Genomic DNA, 25669 nt, shown 5'->3' on the forward strand with positions numbered 1-25669 from the left:
AGTTTCTAAAACTGTTTGTATTATGTCTGTGAGTATAACAGAACTCATATTGCAGGCAAAGACCTGAGATTCCACTTCCTGTTTGTATTTTTTCTGGGGGTGGCAGATTTTCAACCAAGCTCTCATTGAAATTACAGCGAGATATGGATGAGTTTTCACTTCCTACGCCTTCCACTAGATGTCAACAGCCAGTAGAACTTTGTCTGATGAATCTAATGTGAAGGGGGTTTGAATGACACAGGAAATAGTCACCACTGCCACGAGTTGACCATGCTTTCACTATGCGCGTTCACAGGGGAAGGACCTGCGTTCCACCGGTCATCTGAAGTCATTCTAATTCTCCGGTTGGAATGTTATTCAAGATATATGTAAACAACATTCTAAAGATTGATTCAGTACATCGTTTGACATGTTTCTACTGACTGTTATGGAACTTTTTGACATTTCGTCACGTTATAGTGGACGTGCTTTGTGACTTTGGAATTGTTTACCAAACGCGCTAACCAAAGTAGCTAATTGGACATAAATAACGGACATTTTCGAACAAATCAAGCATTTATTGTGGACCTGGGATTCCTAGGACTGCATTCTGACGAAGTTCATCAAAGGTAAGGAAACATTTATCATGTATTTTCTGGTTTCTGTTGACTCCAACATGGTGGCTAATTTGGCTACTGTTCTGAGCTCCGTCTCAGATTATTGCATGGGTTGCTTTTTCCGTTAACTTAAAAAAAAATCTGACACAGCGGTTGCATTAAGGAGAGGTATATCTATAATTCCATGTGTATATTATCATCTACATTTCTTATGAGTAGTTCTGTTGAAATGATGTGGCTATGCAAAATCACTTGATGTTTTTGGAACTAGTGAATCTAATACGCCAATGTAAACTCAGATTTTTTCATAGAAATATGAACTTTATCAAACAAAACATGCATGTATTGTGTAACATGAAGTTCCTATGAATGTCATCTGATGAAGATAATTCAAGGTTAGTGATTAATTTTATCTCTATTTCTGCTTTTTGTGAATGCTATATTTCGCTGGACAATGGCTGTGCTTATTGTGGTTTGGTGGAGACCTAACATAATCGTTTGTAGTGCTTTCGCTGAAAAGCCTATTTGAAATGGGGACTCTTTGGTGGGATTAACAACCAGATTAACTTTAAAATGATGTAAAACACATGTATGTTTTAGGAATTGTAATTATGAGATTTCTGTGGTTTGAATTTGGCGCCCTCTATTTTCACTGGTAGTTGTCATATCGATCCCGTTAGCGGGATTGCAGCCATAACAAGTTAAAGGTCTTACTCATATCAGTTACAGAGTCCGAGATCACACAGTCGTACGGAACAGCTGGTGCTCTCATGCATGATTCAGTGTTGCTTGCCTCGAACCGATCATAGAAGGCATTTAGTTCATCTGGTAGGCTTGTGTTGCTGGGCAGCTCACGGCTGGGTTTCCCATTGCAATCCATGATAGTATGCAAGCCCTGTCACATCCATCGAGCATCAGAGTTGTCATTGTAAGATTCGATCAGACAGTGTGGTGAAGAAGGTTCAACAGCGCCTCTTCAATCTCAGGAGGCTGAAGAAATCTGGCTTGGCCCCTAAGAGCCTTACAAACTTTTATAGATGCACAATTGAAAGCATCCTACCGGGCTGTATCACCGCCTAGTACGGCAACTGCACCGCTCGCAACCACAGGGCTCTCCAGAAGGTGGTACGGTCTGCCCAACGCATCACCGGGGGCACTCTGCCCGCCCTCCAGGGCATCTACAGCACCCGATGTCACAGGAAGGCCAAAAAGATCATGAATGACATCAACCACCCGAGCCACTGCCTGTTCAACCCACTATCATCCAGAAGGCGCGGTCAGTACATGTGCATCAAAACTGGGACAGAGAGACTGAAAAACAGCTTCTATCTCAAGGCCATCAGACTGTTAAATAGCCATCACTAGCCATCACCCTATATACATAGACATGAAATCAGTGGCCACTTTAATAATGGAACACTAGTCACTTTAATAATGTTAACATACTGCTTTACTCATTTCATATGTATATACTGTTTTCAATTCTACTGCATTTTAGTCAACACCACACCTGGACATTGCCACACCTGGACATTGCTTGTTCTAATATTTATATATTTCTTAATTCCATTATTTTACTTTTAGATGTGTGTGTATTGTTGTGAATTGTAAGATATTACTGCACTGTTGGAGCAATTTCACTACACCTGCAATAACATATGCTAAATATGTGTATGTGACCAATAAAATTGCATTTGATTTGATTTGATATTGAATGTGCATTTTCTTGTTTGCTTATGGCCCTATACAGCTGGTAGTGCCAGAATCATTTTATGGTGGATAATTGACAGCTACGAAAAATATAGGTGAAAACTCTTGGTAAACAGTATGGTCTGCAGCTTATCATGAGGTATTCTATCTCAGACGAGCAAAATCTTGAAACTTCCTTAACATTAGAGATGGCGCTCCAGCTGTTGTTGAAGAGACACACCCCTCCTCCCTTCATCTTACCTGAGTCTGCCGTCCAGTCTTGACAATGCATAGAAAAAACAGAAAAATATATATCTACGTCCCCGTTCACCCATGACTCTGAGAAACACAAGGATATTACCATTTTTCAGGTCCCGTTGATAGGATAGTCTTCAACAGAACTTGTCCAGTTTGTTCTCCAGTAACTGCACATTCGCCAATAGAACAGAGGGCAGTTTCAGTATATTTGCTCGTCAACGTAGTCTCGTCAGGATGCCGCCACGCCTGCCTCTCTTTCGCCACCACTTCCTCTTTCGAGACCCAGGAATTAGGGCCTGGTCCGGAGTAAGCAGAATTTCCAGAGCTGCTGACTCGCTTTAGACATTTTAGTCCAAATCCAGGTTAGTGATAAATGTTCTGATGTCCAGAAGCTGTTTTAGGTCATAGAAAAGGATGTCGGAGACATTATTTACAAAAACAATTTAAGATCCGTGCAAAAAAAACACACAAAATAGCAGAATTGGTCAAGAGCCCATAAAACAGGTGCTACCACCGCGCCATTTTCAATTTAACTAGGCATGTCAGTTATGAACAAATTCTTATTTACAATGACAGCCTAGGAACAGTGGGCTAACTGCCTTGTTCTGGGGCAGAATGACAGATTTTTACCTTGTCAGCTTAGGGATTTGATCTAGCTAGCCCTTCAGCCCTCCATGGTTACTGGCTCAACGATCTAACCACTACGCTACCTGCCGCCCTCCCAATAAAACAATTAGAAACGTGGTTATGAATCTGAAGTCAAATTTGTAAAACCGTGAGATCTTGTTGGAAAATACATAGGTCCATTATGGGCTAAGGCACTGCATCTCAGTGCTTGAAGCATCACTACAGACACCCTGGGCTGAATCACAATCACAAGCATCGTCTGGGTTTGGCTGATGTAGGCTGTCATTGTAAATTAGAATTTGTTCTTAGCTGACTTGTTTAGTTAAATAAAGGTAAAAAACATTATATATTTCTTTACCATAATAATCTCACCCCATTTGTTTTATTTTTTTTACGCATGTATGCACCCACACACCCACCCACACAGTCTCAGTGTTCTGTTGGTTGTCTCAGTTTAAACAGAGCATGTATGCACCCACACACCCACCCACACAGTCTCAGTGTTCTGTTGGTTGTTTCAGTTTAAACAGAGCATGTATGCACCCACACACCCACCCACACAGTCTCAGTGTTCTGTTGGTTGTCTCAGTTTAAACAGAGCATGTATGCACCCACACACCCACCCACACAGTCTCAGTGTTCTGTTGGTTGTCTCAGTTTAAACAGAGCATGTATGCACCCACACACCCACCCACACAGTCTCAGTGTTCTGTTGGTTGTTTCAGTTTAAACAGAGCATGTATGCACCCACACACCCACCCACACAGTCTCAGTGTTCTGTTGGTTGTTTCAGTTTAAACAGAGCATGTATGCACCCACACACCCACCCACACAGTCTCAGTGTTCTGTTGGTTGTTTCAGTTTAAACAGAGCATGTATGCACCCACACACCCACCCACACAGTCTCAGTGTTCTGTTGGTTGTCTCAGTTTAAACAGAGCATGTATGCACCCACACACCCACCCACACAGTCTCAGTGTTCTGTTGGTTGTTTCAGTTTAAACAGAGCATGTATGCACCCACACACCCACCCACACAGTCTCAGTGTTCTGTTGGTTGTCTCAGTTTAAACAGAGCATGTATGCACCCACACACCCACCCACACAGTCTCAGTGTTCTGTTAGTTGTTTCAGTTTAAACAGAGCATGTATGCACCCACACACCCACCCACACAGTCTCAGTGTTCTGTTGGTTGTCTCAGTTTAAACAGAGCATTTGGCTGATGAATAGGATGTGATCAGACTCAGATAGGGATTCAGTCTGTCAGGTTAGATTGCTAAACCGTGGTGCTGTGACAGTCAAAAAGCCCTGAAATATGCCCACTGTAAATAAAAGCTGGGCAAGAGTTTCCACCCAGGAATTATCTTGTGATAATCAGATCTGAACCATAGTGTGTGGGATGTCTTCTAGAGTGTAGAGCCACATGGGGTAGTAGTCTGGCTAGAGCGTGATGAACAACATTGAAGACAAGGCATTACTATGGAGATACTGTACATCTTTGTGACGCTACAGGCCACACAGGATCTCTGTATAAAATTTACAGGTCTAACATTGGAATTAAAAGGTTATGTAGCCATCCACTTGACAGAAAAATAGATGAATTACTTCGCCTAAACATGGCATTGGCTTTTTAACACTTGTTTCTGAGCAAATATATTACACTGTAGCGCACACACACAGACTGTATATGTGACCACGGCACCACGTCATGGAGTTCTACTGTTAAAACTGCAACAGAGTCTACATTCTGGTGCAGTTTGTTTTGACAAATTTGAGGTTTCTAACTCTGCTTCCAAAATCAGTAGAATAAAATACAGATTACAGACCTTTCTACTGAAAACCAAAGCCAATTTAGAGATTGAAATGATTCTGTTAAATACAATTCTCATTTCAATCCTCTGACCGTAGTTTTCCTGGCTCCGATTAGAAGTGAACATAATTGATGTGAGTGGACCTTGCTGGCCGTTCAGAGTTTCCATAGAGGGCTGAAGAGCTAGCAGACCATCACATGATTAGCTATGTGTAATGGCCATACATACCTCTTTTAGAGGGGAAAGTAGGCAGAGTGCCACCTGAACTGGCCTGCCAATGTCAGACTCACTGTCAGCAACGGGGGAGAGAGAGAGAGAGAGAGAGAGAGAGAGAGAGAGAGAGAGAGAGAGAGAGAGAGAGAGAGAGAGAGAGAGAGAGACATTGTGTGAGAGAGATAGAGCCCTGCCCTACACAGGCCTGATTGCTTTAAGCCCCGGCTCGACACGAAAACCAGAATCAGAAATAACTCTGTTAGGAAATCCATTCACTGCTCCTCTCTGTCCATCACTTACTCCTGCGCTTTGCTCATGGCGGCTCTGGATCTGTGAGTAACCATAGCAATAGACATATAGACATTACAGCAATAGACATTACAGAACAGTTAACTGTTAAGCTACATTTCATCACTCTAAACTCAAGGAACAATATTGTTTTCTGTGAAATAATCTCTCCTGTTTTATATTTGACGAGGTTGAAGCACTTCTGACAGAATGTTACGATTTTAGTCAGATATGATTGTACAGTGCAGCAGAGCACAAGCAAATGGCTCAGTTTCAACATGTAAGTGATCAATTTAATGATACCTGAGCACTGCCCATACCCTACTGTAGTTATTGAAGAAGGCCCCACCCGGCCCTAACCCGATGTATACTGTCGGGGTCGTCGGGCTCGGTAGCAGAGCTCTAGTGAGAAATAGAACAAGAGATAGCAATAGAGAGCAAGAAATAAGGAGTGAGAGAACAAGAAGGGAGACAAATAGAGAGAGGGAGAGAAAGAAAGACGGCTTTGTCAATATCAGGGGGTACTTCCCCCATCCCCTCCTCACACACACACACAAACTATATTAATGTCATAACCATAGGCACACACACACCCTATATTAATGTCATAACCATAGGCACACACACACACACCCTATATTAATGTCATAACCATAGGCACACACACACACACACACACACACACACACACACACACACACACACACACACACACACACACACACACACCATAGGCACACACACCCTATATTAATGTCATAACACCCTATATTAATGTCATAACCATAGGCACACACACACCCTATATTAATGTCATAACCATAGGCACACACACACACACCCTATATTAATGTCATAACCATAGGCACACACACACACACACACACACACACACACACCACACACACCCTATATTAATGTCATAACCATAGGCACACAGCACACACACACACACACACACACACACACACACACACACACACACACACACACACACACACACACACACACACACACACACACACACACACACACACACACACACACACACACACACACACACACTCTATATTAATGTCATAACCATAGGCACACACACACGCACACGCACACACACACACACACCAAGCAATATGTTAACATGATTAGGTTGTCCCCCAAAAAGACCAAATGTAATGCTGTCCTACACTCTCTCTCCTCTAGAGACTTAGTATAATGCCCCATCATCATGTTAACATGATGGATCCATTAACTCATGGTGTTGTCTTTCACCATCAATACATACTGATTCCACTAGAGCCCTGTCCCTGGGTGTCACTGCAGATGACACACACACACACCCACCCACCCACCCACCCACCCACCCACACACACACACACACACACACACACACAGAGTAGCGATCAGAGGATATCTAACAGTGTTTGACAATCGACAACCTTGTTAAAGAGGCACTGCTAGCACCAAACGAAAAGTCATTGTAAATGTCAGGCATAATTAGCACAGGAATAAATTGCTTTAGCTTTGTGTGTGAGAGTATGTGGGTCTGTGTATGTTTGTGTGTGTGTGTTTGTGTGTGTGAGCAGAGCGGAGCAGGAAGAAAGGCTGGCTACTTCCTCCCTCCGGAGCCCTTCTGTCTGACGAGGCTCCAGCAAAAGAAACAGGGTGTGACAGCTCTTAATCCTGACGGTGTGTGTGTGTGTGTGAGACAGAGAGAGAGTAACAGAGTATACTATCACACACCTGTTTTTGCACTGTACGTGAATACATTCTATAAATAGGATATAGACGTATGGATCAAATATGGATGATTTTCTTTTGAATAAATAATCTGTCTGGGATATGACCTCATGACTGAGTCTTTCCTCTGTGATGAATGGCCTGAGCAGCCTTGACTGCTGTCCAATGGGGAGCATTCCTGTGTAGTTACAGTGGTATTACAGTGTGGTTAGCTGTGGTATTGGTGTGGTGGAGGTTCCACTGGGGAGGGCCGGAAAGGACTGGTCATGTCTGGACAATGTGGAAACAGAAAATGAGAGAGAGAGAGGTGGGTAGATGAGGTGTCAAAGGCAGCAACCACCAACACATTACAGGAACCAAATTTGAATAGAAAACCCATGTTGGTGTTTTCCTTAAAACATGACAACTGAACACTTCTTGTACATCTGATTGGATTTGGAATGTATAATTAGAAATGGAATGAATTTGGAGTTGGAACGCTTCTCTGTGGGCCTGACGTCTGCTGATGTCATCATCCAGTCAGCTCTACCGGTAAACCAACCCCACAGAGAGAGAAGAGAGGATGGTGACATCACTCCACCAGCAGACCCTCCACATCACTCCTCCTTTATTTAAAATCAATTATCAGGCTGAATGGGGGAGTGTGAAAGAGGGAAAGAGAGAGAGCAGTGTTATCGATAGACGGAGAGACAGCTGTGTGTGTTCGTTAGCAATCAGACGTCAGTGTAACTGTTACAGTCAACTCTCTCCAGTCCAGACAAACACCATTACATGTCCACTCAGTCCTAACAGTCACTTGGTGATCTTTTGTTGTGATTTAGAGTAGGGTTACACCGTAATGACTAGATGGGTTACAAGATCACAGCTCAACACCATGTAGTATTGCAGTAAAGGACCCAGGCAGAGAAAGATGGACTCCGAGCAGAACTGAGAAAGTAAAAACCCAGGAGTATTGATGTCTCATTGTTACCACCAGTGGAGTAGAGGTACCATGGTGGAGCATTTGTGATGATCATTTCACTCCAGTCTGCAGCACATCGTTTGTTACGGAGACAGCTAAGGAGAGCAGGCACTGGGCCCTGTTGACACACACACTTTTCCCTGGATGCCAGGAGATGGACGAGTCTGTCAGAGAAAAGGTTCTGTGGAGACCAGAGCCAGCATGTAGGCTACAGGTATCATCCATCCTGCCACACTGTGTGCGCACACGTGAGTGTGTGTGTGACAGCTCTCTGTTTGTCGTTTGGCCTCATCAGTCAGTCTACAACTAGTCTGTCCCTGTTGTGATCCGTCTGTCCTGCTCTCATTGACAGTCAATTGAAGGCTGCAAATACATTAGACTTTTCTCAGCATATCCTTATGAATATTATTCATGGAGAATGATATATGAGTAAACCGAGAGATACATAACTAACGGGGGTCTGACAACCTGGACGGAAAATTACAGAGGATAATAGCGGACTATATTGCCATTCCTATTTGCCATATCTTCAATTTAAGCTTACTAGAAAGTGTGTGTCCTCAGTCCTGGAGGGAAGCAAAAGTCATTCTGCTACCTAAGAATAATAAAGCCCCTTTTACTGGCTCAAAGAGCCAACCAATCTTGTTACAACCCCTTAGTAAAGTTTTGAAAAAAATTATATTTGATCAGATACAATGCTATTTTAAAGTAAACAAATTGACAACAGACTTTCAGCACGATCATAGGGAAGGACATTCAACAAGCACAGCACTTACATAAATGACTGATGATTGGCTGAGAGAGATTGATGATAAAAAGATTGTTGAGGCTGTTCTGTTAGACTTCAGTGCAGCTTTTCACATTATCGATCATAGTCTTCTTTACACCCCCTGCTATATTGTGGATAAAGCGTTAGCAGTCTATCAGAACACAGAATGTGTTCTTTAATGGAAGCCTCTCCAACATAATCTAGGTAGAATCAGGAATTCCCCAGAACAGCTGTCTAGGCCCCTTACTTAAAAAAAATCTATACTAATGACATGGCTTTGAGTAAAGCCAGTGTGTCTATGTATGCGGATGACTCAACACTATACACGTCAGCTATTTCAACGACTGAAATAACTGCAACATTTAACAAAGAGCTCCAGTGTCACGTTCTGACCTTAGTTCCTTTGTTTTGTCTTTGTTTTAGTATGGTCAGGGCGTGAGTTGGGATGGGCGGTCTATGTTCTTTTTTCTATGATTTGGGATTTCTGTGTTTGGCCTGGTATGATTATCAATCAGAGGCAGCTGTCAATCGTTGTCCCTGATTGAGAACCATACTTAGGTAGCCTGTTTTCACCCTTGAGTTGTGGGTGATTATTTTTCCTTTTCAGTGTTTGCACCATTCGGGACTGTTTCGGTTTTCATTTTTGATTATTTTGTTCTTTTGTATTTTGTAATCATTTTCCATTAAATTACATTATGGATACATACCACGCTGCATTTTTGTCCTCCGATCCTTCCTACTACTCCTCCTCAGAGGAGGAAGAAGAAACCCGTTACATCCAGTTAGTTTCAGAATGGTTGGCAAGGAATACATTTGCCCTAAATCTAAAAAAAATACTAAAAGCATTGTATTTGGGACAAATCATTCACTAAACACTAAACCTCAACTAAATGAATGATATTGAAACTGAGGTGACTAAACTGCTCAGAGTAACCCTGGATTGTAAACAGTCATGGTAAAAACATTGAAACAACAGTAGCTATGATGGGGAGAAGTCTGTCCATAATAAAGAGCTGCTCTGCCTTCTTAATAGCACTATCAACAAGGCAGGACCTTGCCGCACATAGAGCCATGACTACATGGAACCCTATTCCACAGTATTACATAGAGCCATGACTACATGGAACCCTATTCCACAGTACTACATAGAGCCATGACTACATGGAACCCTATTCCACAGTACTACATAGAGCCATGACTACATGGAACCCTATTCCACAGTACTACATAGAGCCATGAATACATGGAACCGTATTCCACAGTACTACATAGAGCCATGACTACATGGAACCCTATTCCACAGTACTACATAGAGCCATGACTACATGGAACCCTATTCCACAGTACTACATAGAGCCATGACTACATGGAACCCTATTCCACAGTACTACATAGAGCCATGACAACATGGAACCCTATTCCACAGTACTACATAGAGCCATGAATACATGGAACCGTATTCCACATCAAGTAACTCATGCAAGCAGTAAAATTAGATTTAAAAAAAAAACAGATAAAAATGTACCTTATGGAACAGCAGGGACTGTGTAGCAACAAACACAGACACATACACAATAACATACACACACGTACACAACTGTAAGTGATGTTATTGTGAAGTGGAGACATTTAGGAGCCGCAAAGTGGTAGGCCACACAAACTCACGAGTGCTGAAGCACGTGCAGAGTGTAAAAATCGTCTGTCCTCGGTTGCAACACTCACTACTGAGTTCCAAACTGCCTCTGGAAGCAACGTCAGCACAAGAACTGTTCGTCGGGAGCTTCAGGAGGAATAATGGTCTGGGACTGTTTTTCATGGTTCAGGTTAGGCCCTTTTTTGGGGAAGGCCCTTTCCTGTTTCAGCATGACAATGCCCCCATGCACAAAGCGAGGTACATACAGAAATGGTTTGCCGAGATCGTGTGGAAGAACTTGACTGGCCTGCACAGAGCCCTGACCTCAAACCCATCGAACACCTTTGGGATCAATTGGAACGCCGACTGCGAGCCAGGCCTAATAGCCCAACATCAGTGCCCGACCTAATTATTGCTTTTGTGGCTGAATGGAAGCAAGTCCCCGCAGCAATGTTCCAACATCTAGTGGACTCTCCTTCCAAGAAGACTGGAGGCTGTTATAGCAGCAAAGGGGGGACCAACTCCATATTAAAGTCCATGATCTTGGAATTAGATGGTCGACGATCAGGTGTCCACATACTTTTGGTCATGTAGTGTATGTTACTGTGTGTGTAGAAATGCACCTTTGTGAAAGTGTTTCTATGTAATGTGTGTATATGGATGACATCCTCCCAGCATGCATCCCTGGCCAAGTACACAAGACAGAGCCAATGTCTTTCCAAGCTGGTGTCACACCCCGCACTGCAGCTGCACACAGCTGGAGACTTTTTACTGTGACAGATAGGGAGAGAGGGAAGAAACGAGAAAAGGGTTGAGTCCATGTCATGAAGTAAAGGGGGTTGAAGGGGTCCATGGTAGAAGAGTTGGAGGAGAGGGGAAGATAGGGTTTGCTCCACAGGGTAGAGGGGATAGGGTCCAAGGTTGGGAGGAGGGGGTATGATAGGGGGAAGAAATGATGGTGGAAGAGGTAGTAAGAGATTGAAAAGAGAGGGTTTGGGATTTACAATTCAAAATATGATACAGACATTACAGTGTTGTACTCAGAACAGATATTTACGAAGCAGAAACATGCTTTCTTTGCTCCTGAGTGGCGCAGCGGTCTAAGGCACTGCACCTCAGTGCTAGAGGCGTCACTACAGACCCTGGTTTGATCCCAGGCTGTATCACAACCAGCTGTGATTAGGACTCCCATAGGGCAGAGCACAATTGGCTCTGGGTTATGGGAGGGTTTGGCCGAGGTAGGCTGTCATTGTAAAATAACTGACTTGCCTAGTTAAATAAAGGTTAAATAAATAGTTTTTAAAAAATTCTCCTCATCCCTGTTCCCCAAGTGGAGAAATGCTTTCTGGGCCTGATTCTGCCAGGTGAGCAGAGTTAGACAGCGGGTGATAAATGGGCCCTGTTAACCTCCCTGCCTGGCTGTGTTAGCTTAACACTGTGTTCTACTGGCCTCTCACTTTTACAACGGGACTGATGCAGACACCGTCTGTCCTGTTCTCCTGCCTACTGCCTAGTCTCTCTCGCTCACCCATAGTCTTTCTCCGTCTATCTCTTTACCTCTCACCACCTGTCTGTCTCCTGTCCTCCTGCAGCTGCTAGTTCATCTCCCTCTCTCTCCAGTCTTCTCCCTTGCTCCTCCCCTCCATCTTTCCCCGGTCAGTTCTTGTTCCCAGGAGCTCAGGGGTTTTAGATCACAGTAAAGAACAAATTGGAACAACAATGTGTAACATAATGTGTTCATCGTTCCCTGACTAGGGGGCAATGTCCAGCTCACCCCTTTCCTCTCCTTTCCCCTCGCTCCTCTTCTCCATCTCTCCCTCGCTCCTCTTCTCCATCTCTCCCTCGCTCCTCTTCTCTATCTCTCCCTCGCTCCTCTTCTCCATCTCTCCCTCACTCCTCTTCTCCATCTCTCCCTTGCTCCACACATCTGGAGAGTGTCAGGCTTCCAGGGGAGAGCAGAGAGACCATCAGTCACCATCATACACACACACACACACACACACACACACACACACACATGCGCGCGCGCACACACGCGTGAGATCAGTCAGCCCCCAGACACTGACCCGCTCTGGAACCCTGTAAGATCAGCTGCATTAAAATCACACAATAAATCTACCTGCTAACTACGTCGGGCTGCTCTACTCTATATGAAAGACCTTATTGGAAGTGGCCCTGAACATGGATTCTGATTCAGAGCAGAAGAACAGGGATTGACAACAGAAGCTCTGTGGGGAGTAGAGAGGAGAGCTGGAGACCAGATGTCTGGTAGAGACAGGAGAGGGCTAAGTTAGTGCCTTGTTATGTTGTCCCAAAGCTGTAAAATACCAGAAAGAATCATAGGGGCAAGTTTATCTGCATTAATTTTTTCAAAAATATTTTAAGAATGTTTATTATAAAAATATAAATGTTTCCACTACAAATCATTTAACATTAGTAGACAAGGCCTTTTACATTTGCACAAGCACACACACACACACACACACGCACGCACAGAGACACACACACACGCTTGCATGCACACACATACACACGCACACACGTTCATCTAAAGAAAGCTAAAAGAGTAGGGAGGGGGTGGTTAACAGTATTGCTCTTCCAAATGTCCATGATTATAAAGAAAACAGAAAACATTGACGACGCTGTCACAGAACCATGTTATAACCTACTGTCTGCTACAAACAAAACACTACACTTATGCACTGTATATGTTAACAAATAAATAATAGGTTATTATAATTGCTTTTTTTAATGTAAAAAAACAAATATAAGACAAAATAACATCAAATATAATACAAATAATTTTTGCCTTTTCAAAATGTTGCACAGATATTTTTGTTCATTCTTTTATACATAGAAACATTTGTACAAAGGGATGGCTATGGAAGGGGACTGTACTGCTAGTAGCTATAGTTACATGGTTGTTTACATATGTACATGCTAATAGAACATACAACAGCAGCTAAGGGCAACAGGCGGGCAGGGGACAGACGGGGGTGCTATCACGCATCCACACGCAATATTGTTCAGATCAGAGAGAATCATTGTCTGCTCCAGAGATGTATTACACTCACACACTCGTTGATTCCAGAGAATCATTGTCTGCTCCAGAGATGTATTACACTCACACACTCGTTGATTCCAGAGAATCATTGTCTGCTCCAGAGATGTATTACACTCACACACTCGTTGTTTCCAGAGAGAATCATTGTCTGCTCCAGAGATGTATTACACTCACACACTCGTTGTTTCCAGAGAGAATCATTGTCTGCTCCAGAGATGTATTACACTCACACACTCGTTGTTTCCAGAGCGTTGTGAGATCTCCACCGCTGCTGGAAGAAGGCATTAGAAGAGCTCGGGGTCATTGAGTGTCATCTATCTACCTTACAGAGCAGAATATGCTCTGGAGTAGTCGGTTGCAAGGTATTCTCTCTCTACCTCTCTCTCTGTCTTTCTCTGTCTCTCTGTCTGTCTCTCTGCATTTCCTTCTCTATTCCTCTCTCCCTCCACAGCTCTCTCTACTTCTACCTCTCTCCCTCGATCTCTCCTTTTCTCTCTATCCTGCTTTAGTTTGAATGAATAACACATACTGAGATTTCACACTAGGGGTAGGAATAAGGAAGCTTGGAGTGATGTATCATTACCTACTGTATAATAAGCAGACTTGTGGCAGTTAATTACAGTTCTGTATGTGGTCTGATGTATCCTGTGAACCATCAGAGCAAACTGTGTGAGTCTCATTGGTTCTGGTTGATCAAACTGATAAACTGATTGTTGTGATTATTGCTTTCTGTTTGACATCAACTGTTTTCAGACTGTAGGCTATAGCTAGGGGAAACATGGCTTAGTCTGGGAGCCCATCCAATGGTTTGGCTTCTTTCTCAAGCTGACTTTCTCTTGAGTAACACAGGAGCAGACACACAGACACACAGAGTGGTATCAGTCCTTCTCTGTGAGAGAGAGTGGGGTCTTCAGTGGTGGGAGTCCAGCGTCTCAAAGTTCATGAATGAATCTCCAGGTCTGCTTCTGTCTGCTCCAGGTTGATGTGAGTGAATTGCTGCTGCTGACTGCATTATTCTACTCAAGGCATTTAATGTCCCCCTCTCCAGAGTTAAAGAGTTGTCAGTCAAGTCCATAGGATCACGATTGGATCAGTTCTCAACGAGCCCCTTACCACTATATGTCACACAAAGGGCCCTGCTGTCCCACGTTATCCAATCCCAGCACCAGCCCTTTATCGCCATGCCCCAAGGTCCAAGGCCAGGTTCTCTCCTCTCCTGTTCTGAGTAAGGCATCTCAGCATTTGTGTGGAGTGTCTACTTCCTCCTTTAGTTTGGGACTTCCTTCCTGTATGTTAGAGAGATCAGAGGGCTGTTCTAATCCAATGAGGCCCTCCTCTCCCCATCACTACCCCTCGCAAAGGGAAGCCTCCCTTGTGGAAGGAACGTCATTGAAACGTTCACAGAGGTCTGAAGGGGAGACGCTTTAAATCATATTGGAACGGAGCCCAGAGGGTCTTCATTCAGAATGGAACAGGGCCCAGAGGGGTTTCATTCAGATTGGAACGGGGCCCAGAGGGCAGCCAGTCAGCCAGTCAGCCAGACAGCCAGTCTCTAGTGGCTCGGTCGAGTTACACTGGGACAGGGGCGTTCTTACTGTGGCTCTCTAGTGCTTTGATGCTGCTCACAATGTTCTTCTGGGGGCCGACGATAGTCACACCAACCTTCTTTAGGTCCCTGTAGAAAGAGAGAGGAGGGAGAGAGAAAGAGAATGAGCAAGAAAGAGAGAGTAAGTGCTTCAGTGTAAGACAGTGACATTAATGGCATGCCGTCAGTGATGCCCATCCCCTCCCCCTTCCGTTGGCCTGTCAATCACACAGGGCCACATTTCCCAGAAGGCCGATGGGCTGCCAGAGTCTCTAGTCAGCTGCTGGCAGAGTGGCCTTGAGCAGTTTTTGGTATATTGCTTAGTCTGAAGTGGTGTGTGTGTGTGTGTGTGTGTGTGTGTGTGTGTGTGTGTGTGTGTGTGTGTGTGTGTGTGTGTGTGTGTGTGTGTGTGTGTGTGTGTGTGAGCGTGAGTGTGAGTGTGTGTGTGTGTGCCTGTGTGTGAGTGTGCGTGTGCGCGTGCGTGTGCGCGTGCGCGTGCGTGTGTGCGTGTGTGCGTGTGTGTGCGTGTGTGTGTGTGTGTGTGTGTGCGTGCGTGCGTGCGTGTGTGTGTGTGTGTGCGTGTGTGTGTGTGTGTGCGTGCGTGCGTGCGTGCGTGTGTGTGTGTGTGTGTGCGTGTGTGCGTGTGTGTGTCTTTGGAAGGGACCTGCACTGGTACAGATAGGTGGATCACAAATGCATAATAAAAGAAATGGTCACGGCATGCTTTGTCACAACATCGGCACACAGTATGGGTTACACACATCATTTTATAAAGACACACAACTTAAAAGACTGTGTTATGTTTCATCTAGTGGACTGTATGTAGCAGCATGGTGATATTAGGTCCAGCAGTGGACAAGACACCTTCATCTCTGCTTCTGTAGGTGACTGTTGTTATAGAAGCATATTAGTGAAGCAGATCGGAGTTAGAAACAGCAGAGCTCAAACCCACTCAGTTAACATAATGTAGCTTCGGTTTCACATCGAGCTTCAGTTTTAGTGCAACAGGCTTCTCTGCTAGTCTGTAGGGTGCACATGAAACAACACATGAAAAGTCCTTATAAAGTTATTTGAATGCAAGCAGGGGGTTCTAGTTTGGAGGGCAGCCAGACAGTGTACTGCAGTCCACCCACCATCCGTTGTCTCTGGAGTTTGAAGGGAGGAGGAGGAGGAGGGGGGGGGTTAGAGGGTGGTGATCCCCATTGAAGGCTCCCACTCTGGGCAGGTGGCTGCTGTGACGTGGTGCTGGACCTCCGTCAGACAGATTCTACAGTACAGACAGGCAGGACGCAGGGCCAGGGAATGTGAATATAAGTTCACACAGCCATACTGGCAACAGTCTCTCAAAAAGGAGTATGGGTACACAGCGTTAACACCATGAACAACATGTTACAAATCAAAACATAAATAAAGTAAATAAACTGCATAAAACATGAACACATAAAGTATGACATAAATTTAAAAAGCAGTGAATGACTCATACAATAAAATGGATAAAAACAAATGACTGCGTTTTCTCCCTTCCATTTTGAAGTGTTTTAAAGTGGAGCTCATCATCTATCAGGTTTAAGTAGACCAGGGCCCAAACTCCTGACCGCTATATTCCACATGACCAATGAGAACCATAATGGACAATGTTGGAAGTGTTTACAGTGAGCAGTTTCCTGTTAGTCAGACAGAAAGGACTGTCTCATGTAGAACTCTGAAGAGGCTCTTCACTATGAGAGCACACAGAGGCTTCATTCCTGCTGCTGTGTGTCAATAGAAGTGAGTCTGATGCCTCAGACCACCCAGCCTCAGAACTACCAGAACCTTAGTTTTAAACCCACATCTTTGTCAATTGATCAGTAGATACACTCGACTAACGTGTACCCCACGCACATTGACTCGGTACCGGGACACCCTGTATATACCCTCGTTATTGTTATTTAATTGTGTTACATTTTATTATTTTTTACTTTAGTAAATATTTTCTTAACTCTTCTTAAACTGCACTGTTAGTTAAGGGCTTGTAAGGTCTACACATGTTGTATTCGGCGCATGTGACAAATAAAGTTTGATTTGATTTGATGTTAGAATAAAAGGTGTTATCTAGAACCTAAAGGGTTTTTTCGGCTGTCCCCATAGGATAACCCTTTGAAGATACATTTTTGATTCCAGGTAGAACCCCTTTGGTTCCAGGTAGAACCCTTTTGGTTCCAGGTAGAACCCGTTTCGGTTCGATGTAGAACCCTATCAACAGAGGAGGACAGCCAAAGAACCCTTTTGGAACCCTTTTTTCTAAGAGTGTATATAAGCATGATGTGTCAGTGGATTGAGGAGCGGTATGAGGTTTTGATTAGTCTGGCAGACAAACAGAGGTCAGTCAGAGCGTGGGTGGGTAGTTTCCTGCTGAATATAAAGAACTGGATTAAGACACTACTAATCAATAGACTGATATATCCTCCGGTCCGGGACTGGTCTGTCTGTGTGTCAGGACTGTACCCTCAGAGGATTAAAACAATCATATGATCCTATTAATGCTTTTATCCAGTTAAATTCTACAGAGATGCTGTAGAATGATCTTGTTATCAGAAACCATGTGTAGGCTGTACAGTTCATCTGTGATGTTTTCCATCAATACTGTTCATGGTTTTCTACTGAGTCTGCAAAGCAAGCCTTTTTGTGCCTCCGTAGTAATTGGTTAAAAGGATTCTTTCATTGATGACATGAATTCATTGATTAAATGTTTGGAGAAAAATGCAAAAAAGAGAGAGAAAGCACGAGAGAGAGAGATTAGAGTAGGAGAGAGAGAGAGAGAGAGAGAGAGAGAGAGAGAGAGAGAGAGAGAGAACAGAGAGAGAGAGTAGAGTAGAGAGAGAGAGAGAGAGAGAGAGAGAGAGAGAGAGAAGAGAGAGAGAGGGAAGAGAGAGAGAGAGAGAGAGAGAGAGAGAGAGAGAGAGAGAGAGAGAGGGAACAGAGAGAGAGAGAGAGTAGAGAGAGAGAGAGAGAGAGAGAGAGAGAGAGAGAGAGAGAGAGAGAGAGAGATTAGAGTGAGAGAGAGAGAGAGAGAGAGAGAGAGAGAGGGAACAGAGAGAGAGAGAGAGAGTAGAGTAGGAGAGAGAGAGAGAGAGAGAGAGCGAAAGAGAAAGAGAGAGAAGGAGAGCGAGAGAGGAGAGAGAGCGCGAGAGAGCGCAAGAGAGAGCGCGAGAGAAAGAGAGAGAGAGAGAGAGCGAGAGAGAGCGAGAGCAAAAGAGAGTCCTCTCTCCTTAAAAGGCATTGTTCTGTTGGACAGATCAGGCTCTCTCTCAGGCAATTAAACTTGGCCATAGTGAGGAGGGAATTTCATACGCTATTTGCATTTCATTATTTATATTGACATCAGAACAAAAGGCAACGTGGTAATTACTGCCTGGGCCTTTTGTTAGGCTTTGTAGTCACTGTTGAGCCCAGAGGGTTAGAGAGACAGAGACCTCCGCTTTGATCAGCCTGATTATGACTGTCAAATTATTTACACTGTCAAATACCTCGTCAATTAACACAACAGCAGGTCTGCAAAGGCCATATCCTCTGCTGAGAGAGAGGGAGGGAAGGAGAGAAGGCCTCCAGCGGGCCAAATCACTGCATTTCCCATGAAGCCTATATGAGCATCATGGAGGAGCCGGGAGCCCAAATGGAGGTTTATTATTAGAGAGAGAGGTTGTTATGAGTTGCATGGGGAGATGGGGGAGCACGGGGGAGATGGGGAGCATGGGGGTTGTGATCGTAGATTCTGCCAGATCCACTCTACTAAAGCTGTTCACAGGCTGTAGATCCTGTCAGAACTGGAGCTTAGAGAGTCTTTCTCTCTCTCTATCTCTCTCTCTCACTATCACTCTCTCTCTCTCTCTCTCACTCTGTGTGTGTGTGTGTGTGTGTGTGTGTGTGTGTGTGTGTGTCACCAGTGTGTGTGTGTGTGTGTGTGTGTGTGTGTGTGTGTGTGTGTGTGTGTGTGTGTGTGTGTACCAGTGTGTGTGTGTGTGTATACCAGTGTGTGTGTGTGTACCAGTGTGTACCAGTGAGCGTGGCTAAAGCTCTGTCATTATAGATTACAATCAAATGCTGCCGTCCATGGTTAACAGATTAGACCCACAGCGGTGCCTTCAAGTAATGGGAGCAGATTGTAAACATGATGGCATCTCAGTGGGGGTGGGGTGCGTGTGAGGTGTATTAAATCTGGGTTGCTGTGGCATGAGAGACTTTCTCAGGGAAAAGTCATGTTTTAAGCCTGTTGCACTCAGACACAAAAATGTCTTGGCGTTTCCATATCTCTTCAAATATTAGATCACGTACAAATACAAACTTGAACCCTGTTACACAACAACTTACATTTTGTTTGCTTGTTGGACAAGCCAAAAAAACTGAAATTCAAATTGACCATTGGTTCATCAGCAAGTGTTCAGTGAGCCCTGTAAGTGTGAGTATGAGTGTTACTACAGAGCGTCATAAGAAGCAGTCTTACTCTGCGGAGGTCTTGGGCAGGGTGTCACAGGAGCTGTAGCTGACCCCAGAGAAGGCCTCCTTACAGGGCAGAGTCCTCACGTTGTCCAGCCAATCCCCCATTGTTCCCAATGACTGAACCACCTCGGAACTACTCCTGTCCAGGAGCAGGTTGGCTGGCCTAGGAGAGGGGGGAAGCAGGGGAGAAGGGGAGGGAGAGGGGGGTGGGGGTGGGGGGATGGTTAGCCGTTGGAACAGTGGCCATGCCTGAACTACTCGTGATGAGTGGCGTGACATGGGACACAGTACAGTCCCCACAGAGAGCTGGTCAGCCTTGGAACATAAATAACACCATCCCTACTTCCTCTCTCCCTCCTCTCAGCTGACATCTCTGTCTGCCTGCCCAGAGTAAAGGTTATTATCCAGAAAACAAGAGTATAAAATAACATGCTGCACAGAGCGAAAACAAAAGGCTGTAAATCACACTTCCCCATGCACACACAAATGCAGGCAACCACGCACACAGCATGTACGAACGCACACACATACACACACACACACGCACCACAGGTCTCCCCATCAGGAAATACCTGTGGAGAGAAGGAACTACCCACAAACCCGTTCCGTTGCTGTGCGTTATGGACAAGTTCTCCCAAGTGGAAGGAAAGCCACATACACAATGTAATGTTAACTTTGTCATACAGACTAGTCTGATGATTTTCCAATATGACTGTTTGCACTGTTTCTAGGGAATTAAGTCAATATAGCTTCAAACATGTATGTTGGACGGGATTCAAATGAAAACCATACAGTGTAGATTCTATATTTATGTTTTAGAAGTGAAATCTCTGAACAATATGATTATATAACAAAACAAGCATCAATGTTCTTTTGATTACATTAATATTTTATCTTAAAACTACTAGAATTCTCAATAGTGCAACCTTAATCAGATTATAAACTGAATAACATAATTAAATCAAATCACAATTCATGCTGTTCCATTGACAATAATTTCTCCTGTTGCTGCAGGATTATTTTCCTGCTGAGAGAAACTGGTCAAATTCAAATCTGTTGATGAAGAGTCAGGCAGAGAGGACTGTCTGTGAGTCTGTCCATAACCCTGACCATGTTCACTCTGGCCGGCCGGCCAGATAGACAGACAGACAAACGTCTGTTAAACCAAAACCAGACCAGGAGACATTCCCCACATCTCCTGAGCCAATAACCTTATGTTGTTTTGTATTTTGTTTAGTGGACACCAGGCACAGCAGCTGTTGCTATAGTCATATCCGATCAACATCCAAATCAACAAGTCCACCTCCCGATGAGGCAGGGTCAGGGCAGGTCAGACCAACTCAGGCCTCATCAACAACAACCCTGACTCATACTCAACAATGATGGGTGTTGTGTCAGAGCCATTCGGAATGGTTATTTCTTTTTTTAACTAGGCAAGTCAGTTAAGAACAAATTCTTATTTACAATGACGGCCTATCCCGGCCAAACCCAGATGACGCTGGGCCAATTGTGCGCCGCCCAATGGGACTCCCAATCACGGCAAGATGTGATACAGCCTGGATTCAAACCAGGGACTGTAGTGACTCCTCTTGCACTGAGATGCAGTGCCTTAGACCACTGCGTCACTCGGGAGTGTGCGCCCGTGTTTATGTGTGCGTGTACATGTGTCTGTCAAATCAGCCAATGAGTCAGAAAACAAACGACTGGGACCATATCACCTGATCACACACACAGGCAAACAGCCTAGGGAATACAAGCCAACACAGGACAGGAAACCAGCTTGGTATTCCCATAGAGACATACATTTATAGTAGTGTAAACAAACCATAATAGCAGGAAGTCAAGTCCACACTAAGGCTGAGTGTATTATATATAATGACACACATCTACATCACAGCACGTGAATTTGCGTTGTGGGTCGTGCGGTGGTGTGTGTGTTGGCTCTGTGACGGTGTGTGATGGGACAGGTAAGGCTACTAGACGGTTCTAGAACATCTTTTTGCCATGACTCATTTCAGTAGGCTAACTTAAGGAAGTAAACAAAGCAGTAAGAGAGACAGTCTGTCTGGAACATAGTGACCCAACTAAGCAGCCAACCAGACAGACAGCTCACCATGGGGACAGCAAGAACTAGTTTGAGCTAGAACAAGCGGAAGAGGATAGAGAAAGAAGTGGCAAAGGAAAAGGAGAGCTAAGCGACTGTATGTGATTGAATCTCTTCCTGATCATCAGAGGCCTGTCTGACAGCTGAGGGCCAACCGGGCAGAAGAGATAAGAGAGGAGAGAGGCATGAAGGGAGGGAACGAGGCAAACAAACACACACACACAGCTCCCTGATTAAACCATCAGTCACGTATGAGGAGACTATCGATCTGTAAAGTTCTGTCCTCTGCCTCCAAAACTGTCATGGTGTCAGTGTAGAGGTAAACTATAGGCCTTATCTTCCCTCTGTGTGATTCTGGTGGTGGTTTAATTCTTTACTTTCTGCTGCGGTAGAGGAAGAGAACGAGGGACGAGAGACAAGGAGGGGGACAAAAAGAACATGCTAGTTGTCATGGAGAGGAGTTGGTATCTTAAACCCCTGTGTAAGCATCATATTACCTACGGCAGGATTGAGAAAATAGAGAATTCTCCATATAATGGAAAAAAAGCAAGGAGGTGAGAAAGCAAAGCTAAATTCTACCGTCCCTGTCGTTTTATCTCTCCTCCTTTTTCTTTCCGTTTTCTCTCTTTGTCTGTTTTCCACTGACCTCTGAAAGACCACTGCTGTGTAGTATCATGTTTTTAAGGCTCTCAAGAGGAGCAGAGGGAGAGAGGGAGAGAAAAAGAGGAGGAGATAAGGATATGGGGATGGGGAGGCGGGGGAGTGGGGGAGAGGTTGACATCTGGGCAGATTGGTGGAGGACAGGAGAGGAGAAGAGAGGAGAGGAATGCAGGTCTCACTGTGAGGGGATCTGAAATGGCTCTACAGGGTTTCTCCCAGAGTCTACCCCCCAGCCCTCCTCTCCTCCATTCCTCTCTCCATCTGGCCATCTGCCTCTCCCCTTTTCCCCTCTTCGCTCATCCCTTTTTCAACACCTACCCTTCCCCATTTCCCTTTAACAAGGGGCCTCATTTACCAAAGGTGCATACGCACACAAGTCACTTTTCCCGCAAAGGTTGTTATTTATCAAATTTGAACTTGACGGGAAAGTGAGCGTATCTCCACACAAATCTCAGACCTTGCTTACGCACATCTTCTAGTGGTTGGAGAATTGTATTACAAGCAAATATTGTTATTTGGGGGGAAATGGAGGCGTTTCACCAAGGGAATTCTAATAATGGTACGCTAATAAAAACATTCAAACGTAACCTAATGATAAAATTGATGCATTTGCCGTTGGTAAGGAAATGAAATAGCAGCATGTAACCTATGTTTCTTTGACTTCTATGATGTGGACCTAACTCATAATCAGATTTTCTGACATGACTGGTTATTTCCCACTACACAACAAATATTAGGCTACTCTTTATCCATCGCTCTTCCAATAGACAAGCTGAAAAATAAATAGACCGGCGGTAGCCTATACGAGGGGTACTCAACTACTATTTGAGAAGGTCCGGTCACACACATTTCCTAGGTAGCATAGGTCTGGATAGATACATGCGACCCTAAACGGTTCACACCCCTCTTGTTGGCGGAAAGAAAATGGTGCAAATAATAAGCAAATTTTCTGCAATTCTACACATTTTGCTATGGGGTGGAGAGAACATTTTGTAGATTTAAAGCTAATTTCCTACACATTTTACAATGTCTTATGTGTGTTCATATGATACCAGAGTGAGTCAACAAAATCAATGGGGCCCCCTGGGGGTCGAGGCCCCAATGGGCACATAATCTGGCCATGATAAATAACTACAAGATTCAGATAGCTGCTTAGCCTATTTTACCTATCTTGATAACATGGGCTACTTGATCAACTGGACATTTCTGACAGATTATAAATAGTTCTCTAAGATTATTTAGTGAATGGCATAACAAGAGGAAGCCTGCCCATGCACTGCCAAATTTCGAAATTGCACCTTGTGTATTCTACTATTACAACTCTCAACCGGAATAAATTGAAAGCCCAAATGACCCACGGTCAGTATTAACCCCGTTCTGGGACCAGATCCGGACTGCTGTCCGCCTGTTGACTACGGCTGCCCTCTCCAGTATGGGTAGGCCTAGGCTGCAGTATTGCTGTAAGATAGGAGCGCTACATGATAATGTAGCCTACCGTATTTAAGCCTATTCCAAGACAGGAGACAGAAACACAATCATGTATTGACTAACAAAATGAACAAAATGATGAACCAAGTCTTTTGCATAGAAGTGTGGGCTGTAAAATGTCCCTTTAAATGGTTTAAAATAGACAGTCAAACATGCAGAATGGTGGCCAGTGTTTGGCACTTGCTATGGCACATGCTTTTTATGTTCGAAAAAATCACTGTAAAAGATGAAAACATTCTGCCACACCTCTACAGCAAATGAAGGCTTTTTTGTTTTCCAGGAGAGTTTGTAGAGGTCAGAAGGGCTCTGATTTATCAATAAAAAACATGTTTGATAAATCCCAATAATTTATTGAGCACGCAAATCATAGAATCACCACGTACACCAGAATTTTGTAAGAAATGTAAGCACAGTTGATAAATGAGGCCTCAGGCCCCGTCTATAGCCCTCAAAGCTCATACTCATCAAGCCCAAATCCCAAACCCCGCTCTTCTCAAATCTTCTCTCCTACTCGCCTCGGACACCCTGTATTCAAGCCCTCTCGATACTCGCCCTTGGCCTGTTAAGGTACACCTGCACTAAGATTCTCTCCCTTTCACCCCATAGACTCAAACTCTCACCCCAGGTCCCCAGACATCGTACTCTAGCCACGGCTTTGATCTGGGCCCGTGGGGGATGGGATCTCCATTAGTCAGGGTAGCCCAGAGACATATTAGGTGTGTGAGGCCGAACACAGCTGCTCCTTTGGTATAGTGGCACATACACGCACACACACACACACACACACACACTCTCATAAATTACCTTGTCCTCCGTCTCTCCCCCTCCCACCCCTCTCGCCCTGCGCTCAGCCCAGTGTTAAAAGCCAATCAGGAAAATTACATGCAAACTCCCAGGGACCCATTTTCACTTTCTTAACAAACCATTAGTCAACGTTATGAGCGCCGACGTCTCGATAATACCAGTCTGATCCACCAACCCAGTGCCTCCCTCCCTCTCCCCTGTTCCAGCTCCAGCCTCCCTCCCTCTCCCCTGTTCCAGCTCCAGCCTCCCTCCCTCTCCCCTGTTCCAGCTCCAGCCTCCCTCCCTCTCCCCTGTTCCAGCTCCAGCCTCCCTCCCTCTCTCCCCTGTTCCAGCTCCAGCCTCCCTCCCTCTCTCCCCTGTTCCAGCTCCAGCCTCCCTCCCTCTCTCCCCTGTTACAGCTCCAGCCTCCCTCCCTCTCTCCCCTGTTCCAGCTCCAGCCTCCCTCCCTCTCCCCTGTTCCAGCTCCAGCCTCCCTCCCTCTCCCCTGTTCCAGCTCCAGCCTCCCTCCCTCTCCCCTGTTCCAGCTCCAGCCTCCCTCCCTCTCTCCCCTGTTCCAGCTCCAGCCTCCCTCCCTCTCTCCCCTGTTCCAGCTCCAGCCTCCCTCCCTCTCTCCCCTGTTACAGCTCCAGCCTCCCTCCCTCTCTCCCCTGTTCCAGCTCCAGCCTCCCTCTCTCTCCCCTGTTACAGCTCCAGCCTCCCTCCCTCTCTCCCCTGTTACAGCTCCAGCCTCCTTCCCTCTCCCCTGTTACAGCTCCAGCCTCCTCCCTCTCTCCCCTCTTCCAGCTCCAGCCTCCCTCCCTCTCCCCTGTTACAGCTCCAGCCTCCTTCCCTCTCCCCTGTTACAGCTCCAGCCTCGCTCCCTCTCTCCCCTGTTACAGCTCCAGCCTCCCTCCCTCTCTCCC

General features: G+C 44.9%; 1 protein-coding gene across 2 annotated transcripts in view; it reads right to left on the minus strand.

The window, feature by feature from the left end:
- Nucleotides 1-12932: 12932 nt before the first annotated feature.
- LOC112224427 (ephrin type-A receptor 3-like) overlaps nucleotides 12933-25669 on the minus strand; it is a 181728-nt gene continuing 168991 nt past the window's right edge. Inside the window, exons 16-18 of one of the 2 annotated variants that reach the window (XM_042319757.1) lie at nucleotides 19716-19874; nucleotides 16369-16502; nucleotides 12933-15325 (exon numbers count right to left, since the gene is read on the minus strand). In XM_042319757.1, the coding sequence (XP_042175691.1) occupies nucleotides 16418-16502; nucleotides 19716-19874 (244 nt within the window). In that variant the 3' untranslated portion in view covers nucleotides 12933-15325; nucleotides 16369-16417. The remainder of the gene's footprint in view (nucleotides 15326-16368; nucleotides 16503-19715; nucleotides 19875-25669) is intronic. The other variant, XM_042319756.1, reaches the window with a different exon arrangement.

This window comes from Oncorhynchus tshawytscha, linkage group LG03 (assembly GCF_018296145.1).
Source record: "Oncorhynchus tshawytscha isolate Ot180627B linkage group LG03, Otsh_v2.0, whole genome shotgun sequence".
Classification (NCBI taxonomy): domain Eukaryota; kingdom Metazoa; phylum Chordata; class Actinopteri; order Salmoniformes; family Salmonidae; genus Oncorhynchus; species Oncorhynchus tshawytscha.